General features: G+C 38.9%; 1 protein-coding gene across 10 annotated transcripts in view; it reads right to left on the bottom strand.

The window, feature by feature from the left end:
- Positions 1–19,069, bottom strand: part of ANKRD17 (ankyrin repeat domain 17) — an 85,943-nt gene that overhangs the window by 21,775 nt on the left and 45,099 nt on the right. For 3 of the 10 annotated variants that reach the window (XM_035547552.1, XM_035547574.1, XM_035547585.1), the window contains exons 8-16: positions 14,684–14,921; positions 13,980–14,171; positions 13,488–13,597; positions 12,590–12,677; positions 11,466–11,593; positions 10,894–11,037; positions 10,233–10,335; positions 7,946–8,701; positions 860–1,008 (exon numbers count right to left, since the gene is read on the bottom strand). In XM_035547552.1, coding sequence (XP_035403445.1) covers positions 860–1,008; positions 7,946–8,701; positions 10,233–10,335; positions 10,894–11,037; positions 11,466–11,593; positions 12,590–12,677; positions 13,488–13,597; positions 13,980–14,171; positions 14,684–14,921 — 1,908 coding nt within the window. The remainder of the gene's footprint in view (positions 1–859; positions 1,009–7,945; positions 8,702–10,232; positions 10,336–10,893; positions 11,038–11,465; positions 11,594–12,589; positions 12,678–13,487; positions 13,598–13,979; positions 14,172–14,683; positions 14,922–19,069) is intronic. The other 7 variants (XM_035547560.1, XM_050710324.1, XM_035547590.1 and 4 more) reach the window with 4 other exon arrangements.

Here is a 19,069-nt window from a genome sequence, read left to right as displayed (position 1 = left end):
CAGATTTCATCAGTGAGAGCACAGCTTTAGTTTTGCCTTACTCTACTATGACCCAGGATAGTTCAAAACCAAGCCCACTACTGATATGCATTGTTGTCTACCAAGGAGGCACATCAGGTTACGGCAGGAGAAGCAATCTCCTGCAGAAACCAAGCCCATTGCCATGAGTGGCTGAACTAGCTAGAACTGGTTTCCCAGAGACTTCTCTCGCTAAACCACAATAATCTCTCGTTGCAATCCACAACAATCCACCCTCCCTCTTATTCACCCTGCCAGTATCTCAGCCGTAACATCTTAACCATGTTACGTACAGTCTAGAACCATGCAAATATATATGCAAGGTAGTATGCGCATTTTTTTTGATGGCCAGCTAGCTGCAATTCAATATAAAGAAGTAGCTTTTAAAGTTATCTTCAATAAATATGCCTTCTCTATAAGTAGGAAGGAGAACTCTTATTTCCTCTTGCTAAAACAAGTACAAAAATGATTGTTTCTTTCAATACTTTCATGCTTCTGTCAAGCTTAGTGGTCACTGGCCACCAACTTGAAGCGCAACTGGGAAAAGCGATGTACAAGTTGTAAATCTTGTTTGTCTTCAGAAATCATGCCCCAAAAGTATTTAGAAGAAAAAGAAATACAAAGTGTTTGATTATTCAATGACTTTGCCTTTTGTTCAGCTAGAGCACTGAGGAAAGTGGGTTGCAACTCTCCAGAGTTGTGCCAGCTTTCCAAAAGCAGCTAATAGAGTCCCTAGAACCCAATTCATAATACAACAGAGCTGTTTAGTGTATATGAATTATTCAGGACACAGAGGCAAAACAGCTAGACATCTGTGCTGCAGTGCCAATGGCAGGCTTACCTGGGCATCGATATCTATAGCAGGGTAGATTGGTAGCATGGCTGAAGGAGAAATGACAGGACTTGGAGTTGGCGTCTGAGGCTGGGAGACAGAAGTTGCAATGCTGTGGGTAGGAGTGTTTGACATTGCAGATGCTCTTCCACTCACTGCTGTTGAACAGAATAATTACACTTAGTAAAGGCAAAAATTTTACCTCGCATTTTTAACTTGACAATAAGCAACCAGTGGGACCAAACTCCCACCGACCTAACTCCCCAAATACTTTACTATTCACAAATACATATTTTCCACACATTTTTCCCAATCTTCGAGCCCTCAAATCTTTGAATTTATCAATTACAAAAAAGTTTATCTATATTAGATCACCAAAGATATAAGTATTAGATTGTCATGTTTTCTAGATGCCCACTACAGAATAGATATACTTATATACATATATATATATACACTCATATATATACATATATATATATATATCAAAAATCTTTCCTACAAGTCATTCATTATTTGGACCAGGAGTTACATACCTTTAAAAGCTGAACTGCGAAACAAGTCAAATCAATGGTTATCTATGCATTTTTTTTTTTCCTTAAAACAGCTTAAGGATTCCCATGTAGAAGTCCAACTACCTCCCCCACTCCCACCACCTTCCCCAAACATCACAAAAAAGCAGCAGAGCTAGCACCAGGATGCTCACATGGCAGACCTTGTTGAAACTAGTGAAGTAGAAGCTTATTAACAGCCATTTTGCAGAGACTTTGGTCAAAGAGGTTAGGACAAGCAAAAGGTAATACCATTTTACAGTTGATGACAGTATATTGACATGACACAAAATAACACCAACCGCCACACTTCCCTGAAATTCATTTCATACATATAACAGTTACAAGTACCGAGGTAACTTGATACTAAAACAGCCTTTGGGGGAAAAAAAAAATCCAGCTTTCCTTAAAGGAATTCAGTGTTTTTTCTTCATGATTTTTCTCCCATATTTTTACAAGTCTTTATCAGGTATGATCAGCAAAAGGAGAAAGTGAAGTGCTATACCATTCTCCTGTCAAGCTCACAAAAGGACCTTTAACTGCAAATGAAAGAAATATGGTTTACACATTGTCCACGCTCATTGAATACACAACACTGAATAACCTTACAGAATACTGAAATAACGCCCCTTTACATTATCCCCAACTTTTGGGGTCACATTTATTTTTCAAATAGGTTTAGTAATCAGCTGTGTCCCAGATTACCACCCATGGTTACTTGCTCTAAAATTTAGTTAGAAGCGATAACATTTTCAACAGATGTCACAAAAATTTTACCATAACATGCCTATCATGCCAACTCCCTTCTCTACAAGGCAGCTGTGTTTTGAATCCATTACTAATTTGATTTCTGGACTTCCTATAACAAATCCCAGCAAAAAAGCTAACAAATGCCATTGAAAGGAAACAAACTCCTACTTATGGCATAAAAAATATGCTTAACTTTATATTTAAGACTAAAACAAGACCCAACCTCCGTTGATGTTCACATCTGAACACCTTTTGAAGTATGTTCTCATCTTACGAGAAAAAAAAATCAAACTAGGTATGGATTAAAAGAAAAATGCAGATGCTGAGCCAAAGTTGACTGACGTAAAGTCAAAAACTGTGGCATATGGGAACTCTATTGTACAGATCTAATTCAAGTCTCATCTAATATTATTCAGCAGAGAGTCTACTTTAAACTCATCTATTTTCTTATGCCTGTTGTAAAGAGATATAACCTCATTAATAACAACAGCCCATTTGTTTCATAGAAAATAAGAATGTTTGAACTTTTGTTCCCATATTTACACACATGGCCATAATGAATAATTGTGGAGGAAAAAAAAAAGAACAAGTTTGCCTTTCTCCAAGATCTAGGAGAAAGCTCTATCAGCTTAAACAGTAATGGAATGAAAAAAACAGTTCTTGACTCTCAGATCTGGTCCCGAGGGACCAGAAAAAGATGGTAAAATGAACCCATGAAAAATGAGAACCCTGCTACAGTAGCACAAGGGATTTCTACAGCTGCTGAGGATTACTGCGGGAACCCCGATAGGGGCTGGGGAGTACGCAGTGCATTACGCACTGCGTTACAGGAGCCACTACTAAAACTATTAGCATTTTTAAAAAATTAAGAAAAAAATCAAGCTAGTTGGGCAAATCAATTCAGGTAAAGCCTCTTATACCAATGGCGTTGCACTGGAAGGAGAGGGCAGGGGGAAAGAGGTGTTTAAAAGCCAACACCTCGCTCCCCAGGGAAGAAAAGCAGAAAAGACCATCAACATGCATGGTGGCTTACAGTTCTCACATTAAATATATCTCAAGTGTGCTTCAGAAATAACTCACAGATATATAAACAGTTCATATCCCTGAAGTACATTTCACTGAAGTATTATTTTTTATGGCTAACAACTTGGATTCTTTTTCTTTAAACATCACCTATGCAGAGTTCTTACTTTTAATCAACATGGCAAGTGCAGTAACTAGAACCTTGACTGTGTCCAAACAAAAATATTAGATGTTCTCAATAAACCAAAAGGTTTTTACACCAGTCTTGAGCAGTGAAATAGAGTAACCAACTAGCTTTATCTTGAAATAAGCCTAAACACATTGACAGCTAAAGCTTCATACTTCCCTTCTGCCCCTCCATCTGCTTTAGTAGACCAGTTGCAATATTTAACAAATTCTGCACTTCCAACATTAGACCCTCATAACTGTATGGCTGGGATACCGATGTCTTCAAAGCTAGTTCACAATTCAAGCATTTTAGTATACACTTGCTTTGGTACAGGACCAGCTACCAATCTTAATAACACGATGATACAAGGTAAAACTCTGAGAATTTTACTTGTCAGCTTATATCACCCCAAGCACCACTTGACTACCCTAACTGAAGTGTTAGCATTTGTTAAGATACTGGGCAATCAGTTTTGTACTTATTGCCATTAGTAGCATTGTTGCTTTTCACCCTGGTTTCTCCCTGGACATCTCAACTTTTCCTTAGCTCAAATAAAAAAGGACATCGCAGCTGCTGCCTTCTCCCACAAGCTCAGCAGCCCCACCATTCAGAAATATTTGGCTTACACACGCAGCGGGTAAAGAAGTGGAGGAAAGACAACAGTCAAGTTAACAAAAAAATCAAAAACACTCAAAACAAACACAAGATACTTAACAGCTGAGACAACGGGTTTTTTTTCCTCCCCTCACTGATCTACATGCCCTAAAATAAAACGCATGCCTTTAAAAATAAGCCCGACGTTTTAAAACGGAAGATTTTTTTTTTTGTGGTGATCAAGTTTGTTCCTTCCTTGAATACTTCAAATTTTCACTAACTGCAATATCTTACAGAAACTAAGCCCCTTTATAATCCTTATTATCTTCGTCAATCATCAAGATTGATACTAGTGTTGTCTGATTGTGGGCACAGCATTCTTCTCATGTGCTTATTCTTTATCTCCTTTACAACTTCAACAGTAAGCATATAAAAGTGCTGTTTCACATTGCACTACATTGCAACAAGGCAAGATGAGGGGCTGATAAAATAAAGTTACAAAAAATACTAGATACCGCAGCTTCTTCCAACTTGCTTTAAAGAAACTCAACAGCCTCAGTTTCTTCTCATCTACCCCCACTATCTTATACTGTGATTGCTTTTTTAGTACCTCAAGTTATTAAAAGCTATGTTCCTGCCAGCACGCTTACAAATCAATACCAAACACTTCAGATGCATAAAATGCCTTGAATTACAAGGACCCAAGTAATGTTCTGAATTCTAATACAAACACAGCATTGCTTCTACACACAAACATCTCTGCAGATGAAGCCCAAAAACCACACCGCAGCTGTGTTCTTTAATTCAATGATTTTTTTTAGAGTCTAGCCCTTCCTAGGTATTCTTTCATGTCAAGATCCAGTCTCAAAAGGCAGACTACCACAGGCTCAACCCCATACAAAACCAGCTGCCTAGCAATAGACACAAGTCTCTTAACACTCCTAGGACAATGGTCTAAATGCATCTACCATCCATTTATAAGAACAGCATAACCATTGCCAACAATTGATCATAATCACACCAGAGCATAAAAGCTTCCATCCTTATAGTTTTCCAGATCTCCTGCATGCATTGCAGATGGGATTCAATCTCGTTATTTTGCTGTGATGCTGGCTCTCTCTTGTAATTTTTTCCAGTGTTGAGTTCCCAGTAAGACCTAACAGTCGTGTGTATTCTCTTCTCATGTATTAATTAAGCTAGTTAAAACTATCACTGACTCAGCTTACAAGGTAGCTTCCAAGAATTAAACTATCAAGCACTTCAAGATTCCTGAAATACTTTGTGAGGCTGTTACTAGACTTACTCCTTTGGAAACAGTGATCTACTTCAACATAGGGTTAGTATTAAAAACAAAAGATGGTTGAAATCACACATCATTTAACATATGCAGTACTTTGAGTTAAGAGTTTTATTATAAAACTCTTTTCCACTGCCAAAAAAACACTTCTAATTCAGCCTCTCAGCAAGCAAACACCTTGTCCAGCATCTGAAGCTGAAGAGCAAGCCCTCTACTTGTCATTGATTCCAGCAGGATCAGAAAGGAACCCTATACTGCAACTGCAAGATTATTTACTACTTTTTCAATTTTCCCTATTACTTTAAAAAGAACAAAACAAACCAAAAAAAGCCACAACCACCTCAAAACCCTCAAGTCAGTACATTTTCCCATTGTGTCTCCAGACAACTTCTGTAGAGCTCTTGTAACACGAATTAGCTTCTATAGTAACAAGGAAATACACTTTAACATCCCAGAGTTGATCTAGCAACAGCACTTGACCAGGAACATTGGTACCTTACCCTAGCCTCTAACTAATAAAAGCATTTGCACACATGACCTTGTTCTAAAAAGTACTTAACATGGGAAAATTCAACTTGCAATAAAAACACAGAGATGAATATTATATAAAGTTTACTCAGTCAAGGTGTAGCATTGTTTTTGTAACTGGTGAAACTCAGTGCTGCAAGCCACAGATCTGTGATGGAACTACCCTCACGTGTCCGTCACTGCCTCAGGAACAGGAGGTTTGTATCCATGAGGGATAATCTAGAGGGTTTTCATTAAAGCAGTACAGAAAACTACTGCTGAAGTATTTAGCTGCTGTGCTTAAACACTGTGTTACACTGAGCCCATTTCCATTCCACACTAAGTTCTGAAGCGTGCAATCAACTTGGCATCAGAGTTGTATAGTCAGGTCTATGTCTGCTCTCTTGAAAATTACCACTTGGCAGAAAAATAGAGATGGAATTTCATTTTTACAGCCTGTAACAGACTTCCCACAAAGGCCTTCCAAAGCACAGTTTAGATCTCATTTCCAATTGCATGCGTGTGCTCATGTACTAAGAACTGAGACTAAGGAGTACAAAAACATTCACTCAAATGTTCATTGGAAGTATCTGACTTTCACAAAAAGGATGCACAAGCACTTGGATATGGGCCAGCCGACCTAAAATCCCAGATCCTCAATATGTTACATGCAGTTAAATACACAGCAAGTGTCTTCTAACTGAAAGTTTAAGTCGTATTTAAAGTGCATTGCACGCATACTTCATAGCTACCCACAAACCACATTTTCTCTCTTGAATTGAGTATCTGATTTTGGCACATATCCCAGCAGATCCACATGAGAGACCTTCAGCATCAGTGCACACTATCACGATGCAAGTAGTTTTATCTACCGTCTCATGTCTCCTGTTGGATTTGTATCCACTGACAGCTTCCAACTCTTGTGTCTAGGCTTAAACTAACACCAGATTTTCTAAATAGAATCTCTGTGTCTCCCATAAGTTTCAGTGATCTTTAAGGAGGCTTTGCTCAAACATCAGAGTACTCATTAGGAGCCTAATTTTCATCACACAGTTTTAGAAGCCTTGTTCCAATTTCAAACAATCACCACCTGGTATTTCAGTTACCAAATCCTCTATTCACTGTGCACCATTACTGTACTCCCCTAATTCCTGCAGTACGTGCAAGAGACGCTCCACACCTCTGCACCTTTGGGCTAAAATATTTTTGGAGACTTGCCTTTTCGCCAGCTCACATCTTAACATGTTGCATTAGTCTTACACTGTCTCCTTATAAAGGAGATTTGTTAAGGCAGAGAGAATTTTTAAAAATAAACATTCATCAGTTTCACAAAGAGCACCCTAACAAATTTCAATCAAGTAAAATGATTTTTCCCAACATTCCTGAACAGTTAACTTGTATTCAAATGAGTACTCAGAATGAGTATTTCAGCCATTACATTAACAGGGGATTACATGCAACTAAAGCATGTGTAAAGGAAAGCAATGCTAGCAGCTCATACTTCCCATGGTATTTAAGGCCTGTTTCATTATTTTTAGTTACTACTTTTTAAGGCCTTAAAGCTCTGATGTAACATGGGCAAAGGAATCTCCAGAGCAACTAGAAAAACTTGGTGAGGCTAGATTTTTTTCATTGACAAACCAACAATTTCTATGAATATACTGAAAAAAGTTAATGGAATTACCGCCTTTTCTTCTGAACAGAAGTAAAAGTTTCCTAATGGTTCACTATTCAAGGCCAACCAGAGCAGCTCTGATTCAAAAGACAAGCCTACAGGTTTGCTACAAGTTGTAGGCTTAATGTAGGCTCAAAGCCTGTTCTGAGCACTTCAAGTCAACTCTGTCAACTAGCCAAAAGTACTAACAAACAGCACCATCGTGATGTTATTCCTGAGCTACAGACAGGCTGAAAAACTTTTTATCTCTAGTATACCCCACCCCCCAAACCAGAACAGAGGTAAAAATGCTATTTCTGACATACCAACCTGACAAACAGGCACCTGTTAGCACAACAAAAGGAAAGGCAACCCTGCAAATCGAAAAGTTAAAACTAATTCTATGAAAACCTCAACACAGGGATATCAGTAGGCTAGAGGTACTGCTGCAGAGCTAGCGGGAATACACAAACACACACACACAAAGAAGTTGACATACCCTCAACTGGTTAAGCAAATATTATACCTGCTCGTAACAATATAAACCCACCTGCCATGATGTCATCCAGCGTGTCATTGAGCGTCTGAGCAGGGCTGGCTACCATTAACCCTTGCTGTGTTTCTGTCAGTATTCCTTGCCCCAGCCCTGCTAGTTGTGCTTGGCCCAACACTGGCTGTCCAACTATTACACCTTGCAGTTCTGTAAGATTTGCGATGGACCCTGGAGGTAAGGAACCTGCTGCCAGAGGCAAAGCTTGTGGCATCGCCAGAGGCTGAATTGGTGCAAAACCCGTCTGCGCAGCAGCTTGCTGAGGATCATCTTTAAGCAAGATGGGGTCCACTTGTTGTAATCGTGCATAGTCTCCCTCTGAGAGTTGTTCTCCTACCCCAACAGGAGTCAGTAGTCCCAGGTGCTGGCAAGACTGTTGCTGCTGCTGCTGCTGGAGCTGAATTCGTTGCGCTTTTACTTCTAGATATTGCTTTTTTAGCTGCTGCTGAGTTTTCAGCTGTAACTCTCGTTCCACTTTCTGCAGTTCCTCCAAAATCTTTTGTTTCTTCTGGATCTGTTCCTCTCTCGTTTTGTTCAGCTCCTCAATCTTCTCTTTGGTGAGCTGGTCAGCGTGTGCCAATTCCAAGGACTGCAGTTGAGCATTCTTCTCTATGGCTTCTTTTATCCTCTGCTCCAGCTCTGTCAACTTGCCCTGAGCCTCTTCTACAATGCTCTCTGGAGACTGATTGGTGATGTAACCCTGTACATCCTGGTTGTTTGCTGGCAAATGACTGCTGGACTTTTGTTTAGAAGCAGCTGTGTGAAAAAGAAACCCCCTCAGAACCAATGGAAGTGCATATGAATGGCATCCTCATTATAGAGCTACTGTTGGGATGCTAAATGCACCAAGACACAGCACCCACAGAAGGTCAGTGTACTGTAAGGCCCTCAAAGGAAACGGTATCTTTCACTATCAATTTTAACACAGCAGTCAGATTGCAAATTAACAGTATAGATTATTGCGCATACATTCCAAATAACCCCTAGGCTACGTTGAAATATTTACTCCAACAACTGTTATACTCTCGCCAAATGAAGCGATTGTCTCAAGAGCCGCTGTTATCAAGTGGTGCTACAAGATAAATGGAAACAAAAGGGTAGGATATGCTGTCTCTTCACTTGATCTTTTGCAACTGGCATCATGTTAAGGCATAAGTGTATCGTTACAGCCCTGAAGCACAGCAAAAGCGATGCAAAAACATCTCAAGGGACACATGACTTTGCTCAGGCCACCAGTTTTGCGAGTAGCTTAGTACGTTTTAGGAAGTACTACACTTTCTAGGAACACTGAATCCTTTCACTACAGGTATCCAGCTTTGCTCAGTTGACAAACAGTGCTAGAGCCCAGGACAGTCATTTATATTTAACATGATCTAACAGGGTATGTTTAGCCACTACATTTTATCCATAGCAGACATGACTTTGGATGTGTCAAAACTCAGCTCTGCCCAGGCAAGGCAAATAATTCAGCCTTGCTGTAAGAATGAGCGATGGACTAATCCAATACATCTTTTATGAAGAAGTCCACAGTAAAACAGCTGACATGGTCTGCCATACCAGTTGGAGAAGGAACAATCTGTTAATTTTGAAGGGTGAAAGACAAATCAAAACCCAGGATTTGAGCCAGTGGCGGTGCCCAGTTTCTTCCAGTAATCCTTGCTGTATTTCCAGAACAATACAAGTGTACACACAGTATTAATTTTATGACATGCACGCCTGTATTTGCACTATTGCTGATCCTTGACAAAAAATGTTTTGGAAGAGACTTCTAAAGTACAGAAAGAGTAAAGTTATCAAAATAGTGATATCAAAATAGATGCAAATTTAATCCTAAGAGGAGCTAAGCCACATCAGACTAAATGTTTTGTAGCACAAGAAATTCCGCCTTCAATCAAATTAGTCAAACCCACTCCAAGACTACTATCCTAAGAAAACACGGGTTACCCAATGAACTACCATATGGAACTTAACAGTTGCTGCAAATTTATGTAGGTTTCTGGGTGACATTCTGCATTAGTCCAGTATGTCGAACTAATATATATGTGTGTGTATATATATATATATATATATATATATGTTTTTACTTAGGCAGATTTCTTGACACTTTGTGATTACAGGGTTAGATGACTGATACTTCATATTTGATAGATAACCAGTCCTTTAAAAAAAATTTACAGTTTCCTTGACTGAATCCGTTAACACTCTTCATAGGCACTACTCTGCTGTAAGCGCAACCCTAAGTCTTCTAATGGATATTTAGAAAATAAGCTCCAGAACTACGACTGACCTTTATTTCTGATGGGAAGGGTTGTGGCGACATTAGCAGGGGGTTTGTCAGGCTCCTGGGGTGGGACGACCATGGGCAGCGCCTGCACTGGTACACGAGGAGCCTAAAATGTTGGATACTAATAGATTATTTTCCTCATACTCTAATCTAGTGATAGTTCAATAGAAGGTAAACAAAATCTGTTAGAAAAGCAGACTTTCATGGTAACTAATAACATTTCATACGTTTTAATATGCTGAGTTCAACAGTTAACCATTTGAGATCGCCTGACTTCCATATGCTTGGCATTCTTCACCTAGGAAATAACTTGTCAAAGAAGACTCATCTCTGTGCTGTACAGTGCTATACTCTGGAAAAGGAAATAAAAGCCACAGTGGGCTACAAATATAACTCTGAAGAACAGCCTCATTAAAGCAGACTTCAGTTACTGGCTTTTTACTTAACACTTTTTCAATAATCTTTATAGAACAGGAAAAATAAAGGACTACACAGCGATGCTCAGAGGATCTTCATTTTCACAACAACTCAGATTTTCAAAATTGACCTACAGTTCACTAGTAGATGAAATGACATGATTGACTTCTCTTCTTTCAACTTTGAACAAACTGCAACAAACACAAACAAAGCCCCACAAAACAGACCGTCAGCCCTTAAATCTTACCCTATTTAAATCATGGGATGGTGGGGTGAGCTGAGTAGCATCAGGTGGAGGAGCAGAAAGCAAGTTGTTGGGGTAGTCTAGAAGGTAACAAACCACACTGGTATGACCACCCTTTGCTGCCTCTATTAACATAGTTGATCCATCCTAAAAAGGCAAAGATCACACTATTAGAAAAGATCATAATGAAAACACAATAACGCTGAAATGTTTTGAGAGATACAACAGTATATATTCATACTTCCTTAATATTCCACCTGCGGCAAGTCCACAAGTAAACTTAAAAAATAGTATTTTTTTTCCTTCTTTTTCCTCAACTATAACTGGAGCTCAGTCTTCAAATTCATGTTAATTAACAGGTCTGTGCTCCTCCAAACACCAACTCCTATAAACATGTTACTGAACATAATGCCTGCTTCTGGTTTTCACTAAAATACCTGCTCTTTGATCTTACTGATATCATGACATGTTGGGTCAGTTGCAGAGAATACAGAAGTAAATTCTCTTGCGTATCTTCAGCTATAAGATGAATGGAAGACTACTTCAGAGGAAAAGAAGGTAGTTGAGTTACAAACCTTCAATCTGTGTGTAGGATCAGCACCATGAGCTAGCAGTAACTCCACAACTGCCAAATGACCTCCAGCACAGGCCAGTGACAATACTGTATGATCGTTGTTAGCAGTGGTCCTATTCACATTTGCTCCTTCAAAAACAGAGGGAAAAGATTATTTAAAAAAAAAGAGAAGAGACTTCAATTGGTTCTCCTCTACCAAAAGAGAAGAGGGATACCAAGTTTGCCGCCTTCTTAAGCATGAAAATACTGCCTTTGGCTGCAGTCTTGCAACTGATATATAAAATTCAAGTCAAACTCTCATCAGAAGCCCATTTAACCTGTCACAGTCACCAAATTCAACGTCTCAGTCTTGTCAGGTAGAATTTGACCCTTAGCATACGTGCCTCCAAGAAGAACAGAAACACTACTTGCACTAACACTCCAAGCCCATTGTTCAAACTGGTATGTTAGCTCATACCAAACTCCACACAGTAGGCAAACCTATTCCTTTTAAGTTTGCTAGCAGTTTTTTAGAGAGTGGTATCTTTCTCTAGAAATGATTAAACACATGGATCTTAGCTGGCTGCCAGCAAGCAGATTACCAGTTGCAGCTCTGCTTTTTTCCTTTACAGAGAAGAAACTACATCATACTGGAAACTTCAGGCTAGTCCTGCTCCACACAAGGAAGCTAAGAGAAAAATCATTCAGCTTGTAAGACAGAAAAAAAAACAGTTCTGAGCTCTGTATCCACACTACACATCCAATGACATAAGGCTGCAGGTGATAGTTCTGAGAACATGGAACAAGTTATAATCAAGATGCTGAAACAAACAGTTGCTTGAAATTGAACTTCTGAACAAGATAGTGCTCAAGAGATGTACCATGAACATAGCAACACCCAGTAAATGCTACAATTGTTACTGCTTTTATTAGGAATTAGAGAGTGGAATAAAACTGTTTCTAAAAGTTGTTGAAGTTTCCACTAATCCAACCTGAAACCAGAGGTGATAGTTATGAGCCTAGTTTAAGAATCACTGAACTACTTTAAAATATTTCAACCAAATCCAAGTTAAACTACTACTGATGTATGTCCCTAACTCAGAGCATCTCTAACAGCCAAAACCAAAAGCCTTTACACAAACTTACCTTTGCTAATCAAAAACTGAACAGTGCAAACGTGACCTGCCCTTGCAGCTTTCATGAGAGGAGTTCTTCCACCTTCTGATTCATGCTCCTAGAACAGATAAATAAAGACTTAGAATTCAGGAATCACAAGTAGCACATCTAAAAGGACATAATCCTACTGTTTGCTTTTTGAGTTGGAAAACATCAGCTGTGGAAGATTCGTTTTGAGTGTTTGACAGTCTACAAACATCAAATTTCAAACAACACAGCATTTAAGTATATCTTGCAGACAAATGAGAACATCTACCTACCTTTGTACAGGTCTAAGATGCCTGGATAAGAAGCGTTCAAAGCACATGCTGGTGATTATAGATTAAAAAAAGAATTTTGTCACGCTTAACTGCACTTTTTGGTAACCTACTGGTGTACAAGCCTTGTATAAAAATCAACTGACCTTCATTATCTTAATTCCACTATGGTACACCAAACAGATCACATCAGAACTGTCAACTGCTGCTTAAGTAAGAGAAAAAGTTTGCAAATGCAAGTCTTAAATCATGATCAGCTCACCAATTCCAAGCTTAGTACATTTCAGCACCGCACATGACAGAAAAACAGAATTCCCTATTTTCCTGTACAAGCAACCTTGAAGGGTTTAGAAATGCTTTAAAAATTAACTGCCAAAGTTTTTGATATGACCTACACACTTCTAGGCAACAAAACAGTCCCATATCTGTTAGAAAGTCATCATCAGTTCTTACTTAGTTGAAAGTAAGAAGGTCAAAAACCAGTACAAATCCAATTAAAACAATTAACACTCAACTCAACAGCAAGTTTTCAGCAGTGAACATGAAACAAAACACACATCATTAATTACAGTATTTCCTACTTATAATTTCTGAAGAAAATAATTACTTACCAGATCTGCACCTGCCTGAAGTAAGACATCTGCTACATCAGTATGGCCATTTTCACACGCATATGTCAGTGCTGTGTCACCTGTTGCTGTTGTTGCATGCACATTAGCCCCTGAAGCAGTATTAATGAGCATGTAAGCTTTATGGAGTTTATTACAGAAAATATGCAAGTATCTTAATAATCTTTTATAAGATCAGATAGCAAACAATTTTCTCCTTTCAGTACAACATCTACAATGTTATTTAATAACTTAACAATACTCTAGGGGAAAAAAAGACACCACTCAAAACCTAGAACTTAAGTTCCCAGAAAACTTAGATCAACTCGAGTCTACAAAAGCTAAATTAGGGTCCAACTAGTACATTATTTACAATTCCACAAACCTTTGCAACCAACTTCAATAGGCTGCTAATCAAAGTGTAACCAATTTGGGGACACATTTTTTAAGGTTACATTAAGTCTCTACAAAAGGACTAACAAAATTACTCCATACCTGCAGCTAATAAATATTTAACCAGCTCCAAATGACCCTCCTGAGCAGCCTCCATCAAAGGTGTTGAACAACCAAGTTCTATGTCAGCTCCTGCTTTAATAAGAAAATCGGCAACCTCCAAAAAACCTCCACAGCAAGCCAGAGTTAGAGCAGTTTCCTGTGTCTCCTCTGTTTGAGCATTGATGTTTGCTCCTTCAAGAAAATAAACATATATCAGAAAACGCTGATTTTTGAAAGCACTATCAGCATATTAAGCTATTTATTGTTACACAAGGTATCTGTTTATATCTCATTTCTACAGGTGCAGAAGTATCCTTCTAAAATCATGACATCAAATCTCAGTTTCCTTTCACTACTCGGGGAACCCCTCTGAGAACTCAAAAGCGCTTCTCCACAGCTTTTCAGTAATAAAACATTCTCAAGATACGCCAAGGATATCATACAGAGTGCAAGTGACCCACATCAGCCCTTCAGTATACAATACCTCTCTGAAAAATGCAAAGCTGCTCTGAAGAACGGTTCAGAATGACCACTTACCAAACACAAGTATAGCAAAGTACTCTTCGTTAAAGAACTGCTCAAAAAGAGGGTGATGGGTTGTTCAGAAGTTGTTCAAAAAGGAACCGATATAATTGTAATATATTTAAGAAAACGAGACACATGCCTACTGAATTGTAGTCAACAAAAGGCACTGCAATAGTTACCTTGACCAAGTAGTAGCGCCACCATCTCTTCGTGGCCTTCTCTAGCTGCTTCCATCAGCGGTGTGTATCCTTCATCATTCACCTCTTCCAAGTTAGCTCCACGTTCAATCAGCAAAGCTGCCAGTTCAACATGCCCACCACAGGCTGCCAAAGTTAACGGAGACTCGAAAGAGTCAGCAGGCATGTTCACCTGAGCTCCACTATCAAGAAGTAATCTTGCCACTTCCACATGGCCATCCTACGAGAGAAAAAAAACAGTTTAAGAACTAGTAACAAAAAGAAACTTGCTGTTCTTTTTCAAAGCCTAAAGAACTCACCATCTAAACTCCATCAAATGACACGTAAGAGCAACAAGTAAGGAAGTCCAAAAATATAACAAAACTTCCTTACAAATTTTCTTAAATATTTGGATAAAGACTAAAGGTCCACTGTTAAACAGGTAACTGGAAGAACTTCAGGAACGCTTTTATTGAATGCACCTTGTTCAAAAACAGCATTAGGATACACATACCAAGCTTTCCTGCTTGCAAACTGGTTGACTTCACAGAAGACACACGAGTTCAAGTGTTTGGTATCACTTCAGTCAGAGGGAAAAAAAACAGCCCAGAGAGGTTGACACTATTTTAAAAGCATGCCTCCTCCACAAGAACAATACCAAGATGCTGTAACACCTAGTATTTGTCTTCACTAAACAATGCAGACAGAACTGAAGACTGTCCAATTTATGCAAGGAGCAAAAATCTTAGGAAATAAGCTACCACCAAAATGCATTTACGTTCTTTCAACAAATTTACTACTAATGAGGCAAAGCAGTGTATTAAATGAGAGTATTAAGAGAATTCAATCAATCTTTTTACTTGGACATGAGAACAGGTTGCAATGTTCTTCTAAAAGACTACATAGCCTTTAAATTGCCAACAAATCACAACGTCAAGGCTCCATGCTTCATCAAGAAGAGGGAACTTAGATTCAACATGCAGTTGCATTATTTGTTATGCAGTGTATTTTCATTACCAAATCAACATCTCAGAAACACAGTTGGTCCTCATCTCCATGAGGACTGCTAGCATCTCAGAATATTTACAGATTCCCAGCTTTTGGGGAGGGAGATGAAAGAAAGGACATAGCCTAAGTTAAACAATTTTGCTTCCTTACTATCTTAAGAAGCCATGTGCAACTACACTGCTTGTCTCTTGGCACTTGCAGAACTATTGCGCTTCCTGCTCGATTTTAGAGCAGTCAGGACTTGTTTAGTCTTTTCCCTTAGAGGGAGAAAGCAAGAGAAAGCAAGACCATTTGTCAGGAGTTCCTCCTAGATCACAAGAGCCACCTCAAACTATGGCTTTCCCTTGGCAGCAGTCTTGAGGTACTGTTAAGTTGTCAAACTGGTTACCCAAATGGAGCTCCTGCATTTGCTTGCTTGCTTCCTTTGGATAACAAAGGAAAAAAGATTTGAGCATATGATCTTTGTCATGTTTCTAGCACACCATAGATTCAGGAACTTGATGAAATGACTTTCCAGCTGTATGCTTACATTGAAATCCTGACAATGACATATCAAAATGCCATTAAAATCTGGTTTTATTTATAACAGAGACAAATCAGCTTGGTCACTTCAGTCCAACAGTGGAAAATCTCCAAGTTGGTTTTCTCCAGAAGGAAATTACGATCATTCAAGCTTGGAGTAACCAGTCAGGGAAAAGCCTGATAGACAGAACACAGGAGGGTAGCATAAAAAAAAGCAGCTGCTTACCACGAACACAAGGCTCTCTTGAGGTTGTCATTGACAAGGTAAGTACATCCTGAACTGAGATTAACTATTAAGAAGCAGCCAATTGAAGCCATTGACATCCTCACCAAGAAACAGCAAACCAAAGCCATCATTACCCTCAAGAAGCTAGAAACTATAACCTTAAAAGCTGTTTCCCAGACAAAATACAAAATTGCATCTGACACATTCCAACCTCTTTATCTGAAGCATTTTATACATTATCATTTCCAGGGAGCAGAGCAGAGTTTTGTCTCAGAAAAAGATCTAGGCCATTAACTAGGACACACTTTTTTTTTTTTTTTTACATGAAGTGACAACAGTATTTTAGGGAAAACCTCCAAGACTCCACAAAGATTCTTTCCTTGAAGAAACGCAGGGATGGTGCCTTGACCATCAGACTCTGGCAGAACAACTCACTAATCATTCCAGACTGATTCAGCTCAAGCATGGCAAACAGCAACATAAGGGTATGCTTCAAAGTTTTGTACATGGGCTGGGCAGCCTTGAAAATAACTGCTGGTGATTAGCCACACAAGGGACTTTTATCTCTGTTTTAACAAACTTTGCAACAGGATGGTGCTGTTCAGCTCTTCTAAAATGTGTTTAAAACCCCTAGAGTAAGGGTTATTTGATCACAAAACACTGTCTGATGAATCTGCACAAGTGTACCAGGCGCGTTTTGAAGATCAACCGGTGTGGGCAATCAGTACTTGTCCCTCACTGGAGAAAATTACATTACTTCAGTAAGAGGAAGCCCAAACTAGACAAACCTGCTTTTTGCTCCCACGAGGCAAGTCACATTGCTTAACAACTCATTTGCATTAAACCACTACTGGTGTGTATAAAAAAGCTGTTGGACAGAAGTCTTCCTGAATGCTTTGTAGGACAAGGTTCACGCAGTCTCTTAGGCCTGTATGTAAACGCAGTGCCACAGATAAATTCTCTAACATATACTCAATTCAGTGCTATCCTAAAGGGCAGGTTTTTTGCATTACTGAAGAAAAAGCAACAGTTTCTGCAGTAAAAGAATGCTGAGACGAGAAGCCTCTGCTGTATCTCAGACTGCAAACATTTTAAGTATTGCCACAGAAAGCTGCTCCTTCTGAAGCAAAACGGAAGATCCTGATAACATCAACCATCTCTCAGTCAATTAATTCTGAGAATAAGCGTAGAAATGCCCACTTAGGAAATGCTTCCGAATGAAAGATGGGACACCAAGACTTTCTCCTATTGCTTAAGAAGAAATGGGTCCCAACATTTCTGTGAGTCCAATGGACATGTTAGCCTGTTCGTGGAGGAACATAGGGAAAGGAGGAAAACAAGGCAGAGAAAGCTCGCTCTGCAGCTCCACAAAGTAGCAGCATTCTCTGCAGTCTGCCAAGCTGTCCCGATGAAAGACTACTGCAACAAACAAGATTATTTTATTGCCATCTTCTAGGGAACTCACTGCAAGCACAGAATCCAGAACTATATGGCACACATTAATATTTCAGATTAAGAAAGAATAGCTGAAGTCCTGTTTATCTGCATGCCTTGCTTTCTAATGACTTCTTGAGAACTGCCATTGTTAATGATCCCCCTATTTGAAGTCTAACTTCTTTCAACAGACAACTGTGGCTGAATTTAGAATCATTAGTGCAGTTATTTCAGGAAAGGGAAGACGACTAAGTTAAGTTTCTAAGAAGCATTTGTGGCACTCCTCTATGGCTACAGAGTCACAAGATACTACACAAGGCTTGTGACAAAAAAAAACAACACAACCCACAAGAAATCTAGCTAGAGAGGAGAATAAGAAAGTAATTAAAGAGGCAAGTTTTAAGTTTTATGTTGAAATTGTACATACTGACAAAGAATTACAAAAACATATGCATAAGGCATTAACAAAATTTCTGACCTAAGCATGCTGCAGCTACAAACCCTAAATAGCAAAGGAAACCTCTACAGAAGGGTTTCTTCAAAGTCTCAAAGGCATTCACAGATACTTATTTCAACTAAATACAATAAAAATTAAGGGGGGGAAGCCTAGTTCTGCTCCTTTTTGTTTTATTTTCCTTCTCTCCACCAAAAGAGGTTCCAATTCACACCCAGTTCTAGAAATGAAAACTGATATCTGGCTGAATTTCTCATTGTGCTAGTCTTACCAACCCTTGGTATTAAACAGTATAGGGCTAACTCATACCAATGTACCCACTTCTCTGAAAGGGGGCACACCAAAGCCTAAACTGTTGGTGCAGAAAAGGAGAATCAAGGAGCACATTTACTCAAAAGTAAACTCCAAATGAAAAGGCAAAAGGAATTGAAACCTCAACCTGAGGCTATATGTAGTAAATGGATTTCCAGTAAGATACTCCAGTAAGATATGCGCTTTAAAGGTGATGCAGATAAACCAGAGTTACATACCTGGTTCAAGCTTACGAGTACCTCAAACAAAAACACCATATGAAGACTGCAATTTAACAAGCTTTCTTCACCACAAAAGCTTAGAATAATCCTAAATTGAGCATCAATTTTGCAATTTCAGCATTGAAACGTACCCATACGTAACCTTTTCAAGTGAAAGTTAAATCAATATTTATGTTATACCACAAGAAACTAAAAATCAGATTTCTTTTCAG

Source organism: Cygnus atratus, chromosome 4 (genome assembly GCF_013377495.2).
Source record: "Cygnus atratus isolate AKBS03 ecotype Queensland, Australia chromosome 4, CAtr_DNAZoo_HiC_assembly, whole genome shotgun sequence".
Taxonomy (NCBI): domain Eukaryota; kingdom Metazoa; phylum Chordata; class Aves; order Anseriformes; family Anatidae; genus Cygnus; species Cygnus atratus.
Note: the sequence above shows the minus strand (reverse complement) of the source record. Positions and strands in the feature narration are given on the sequence as shown.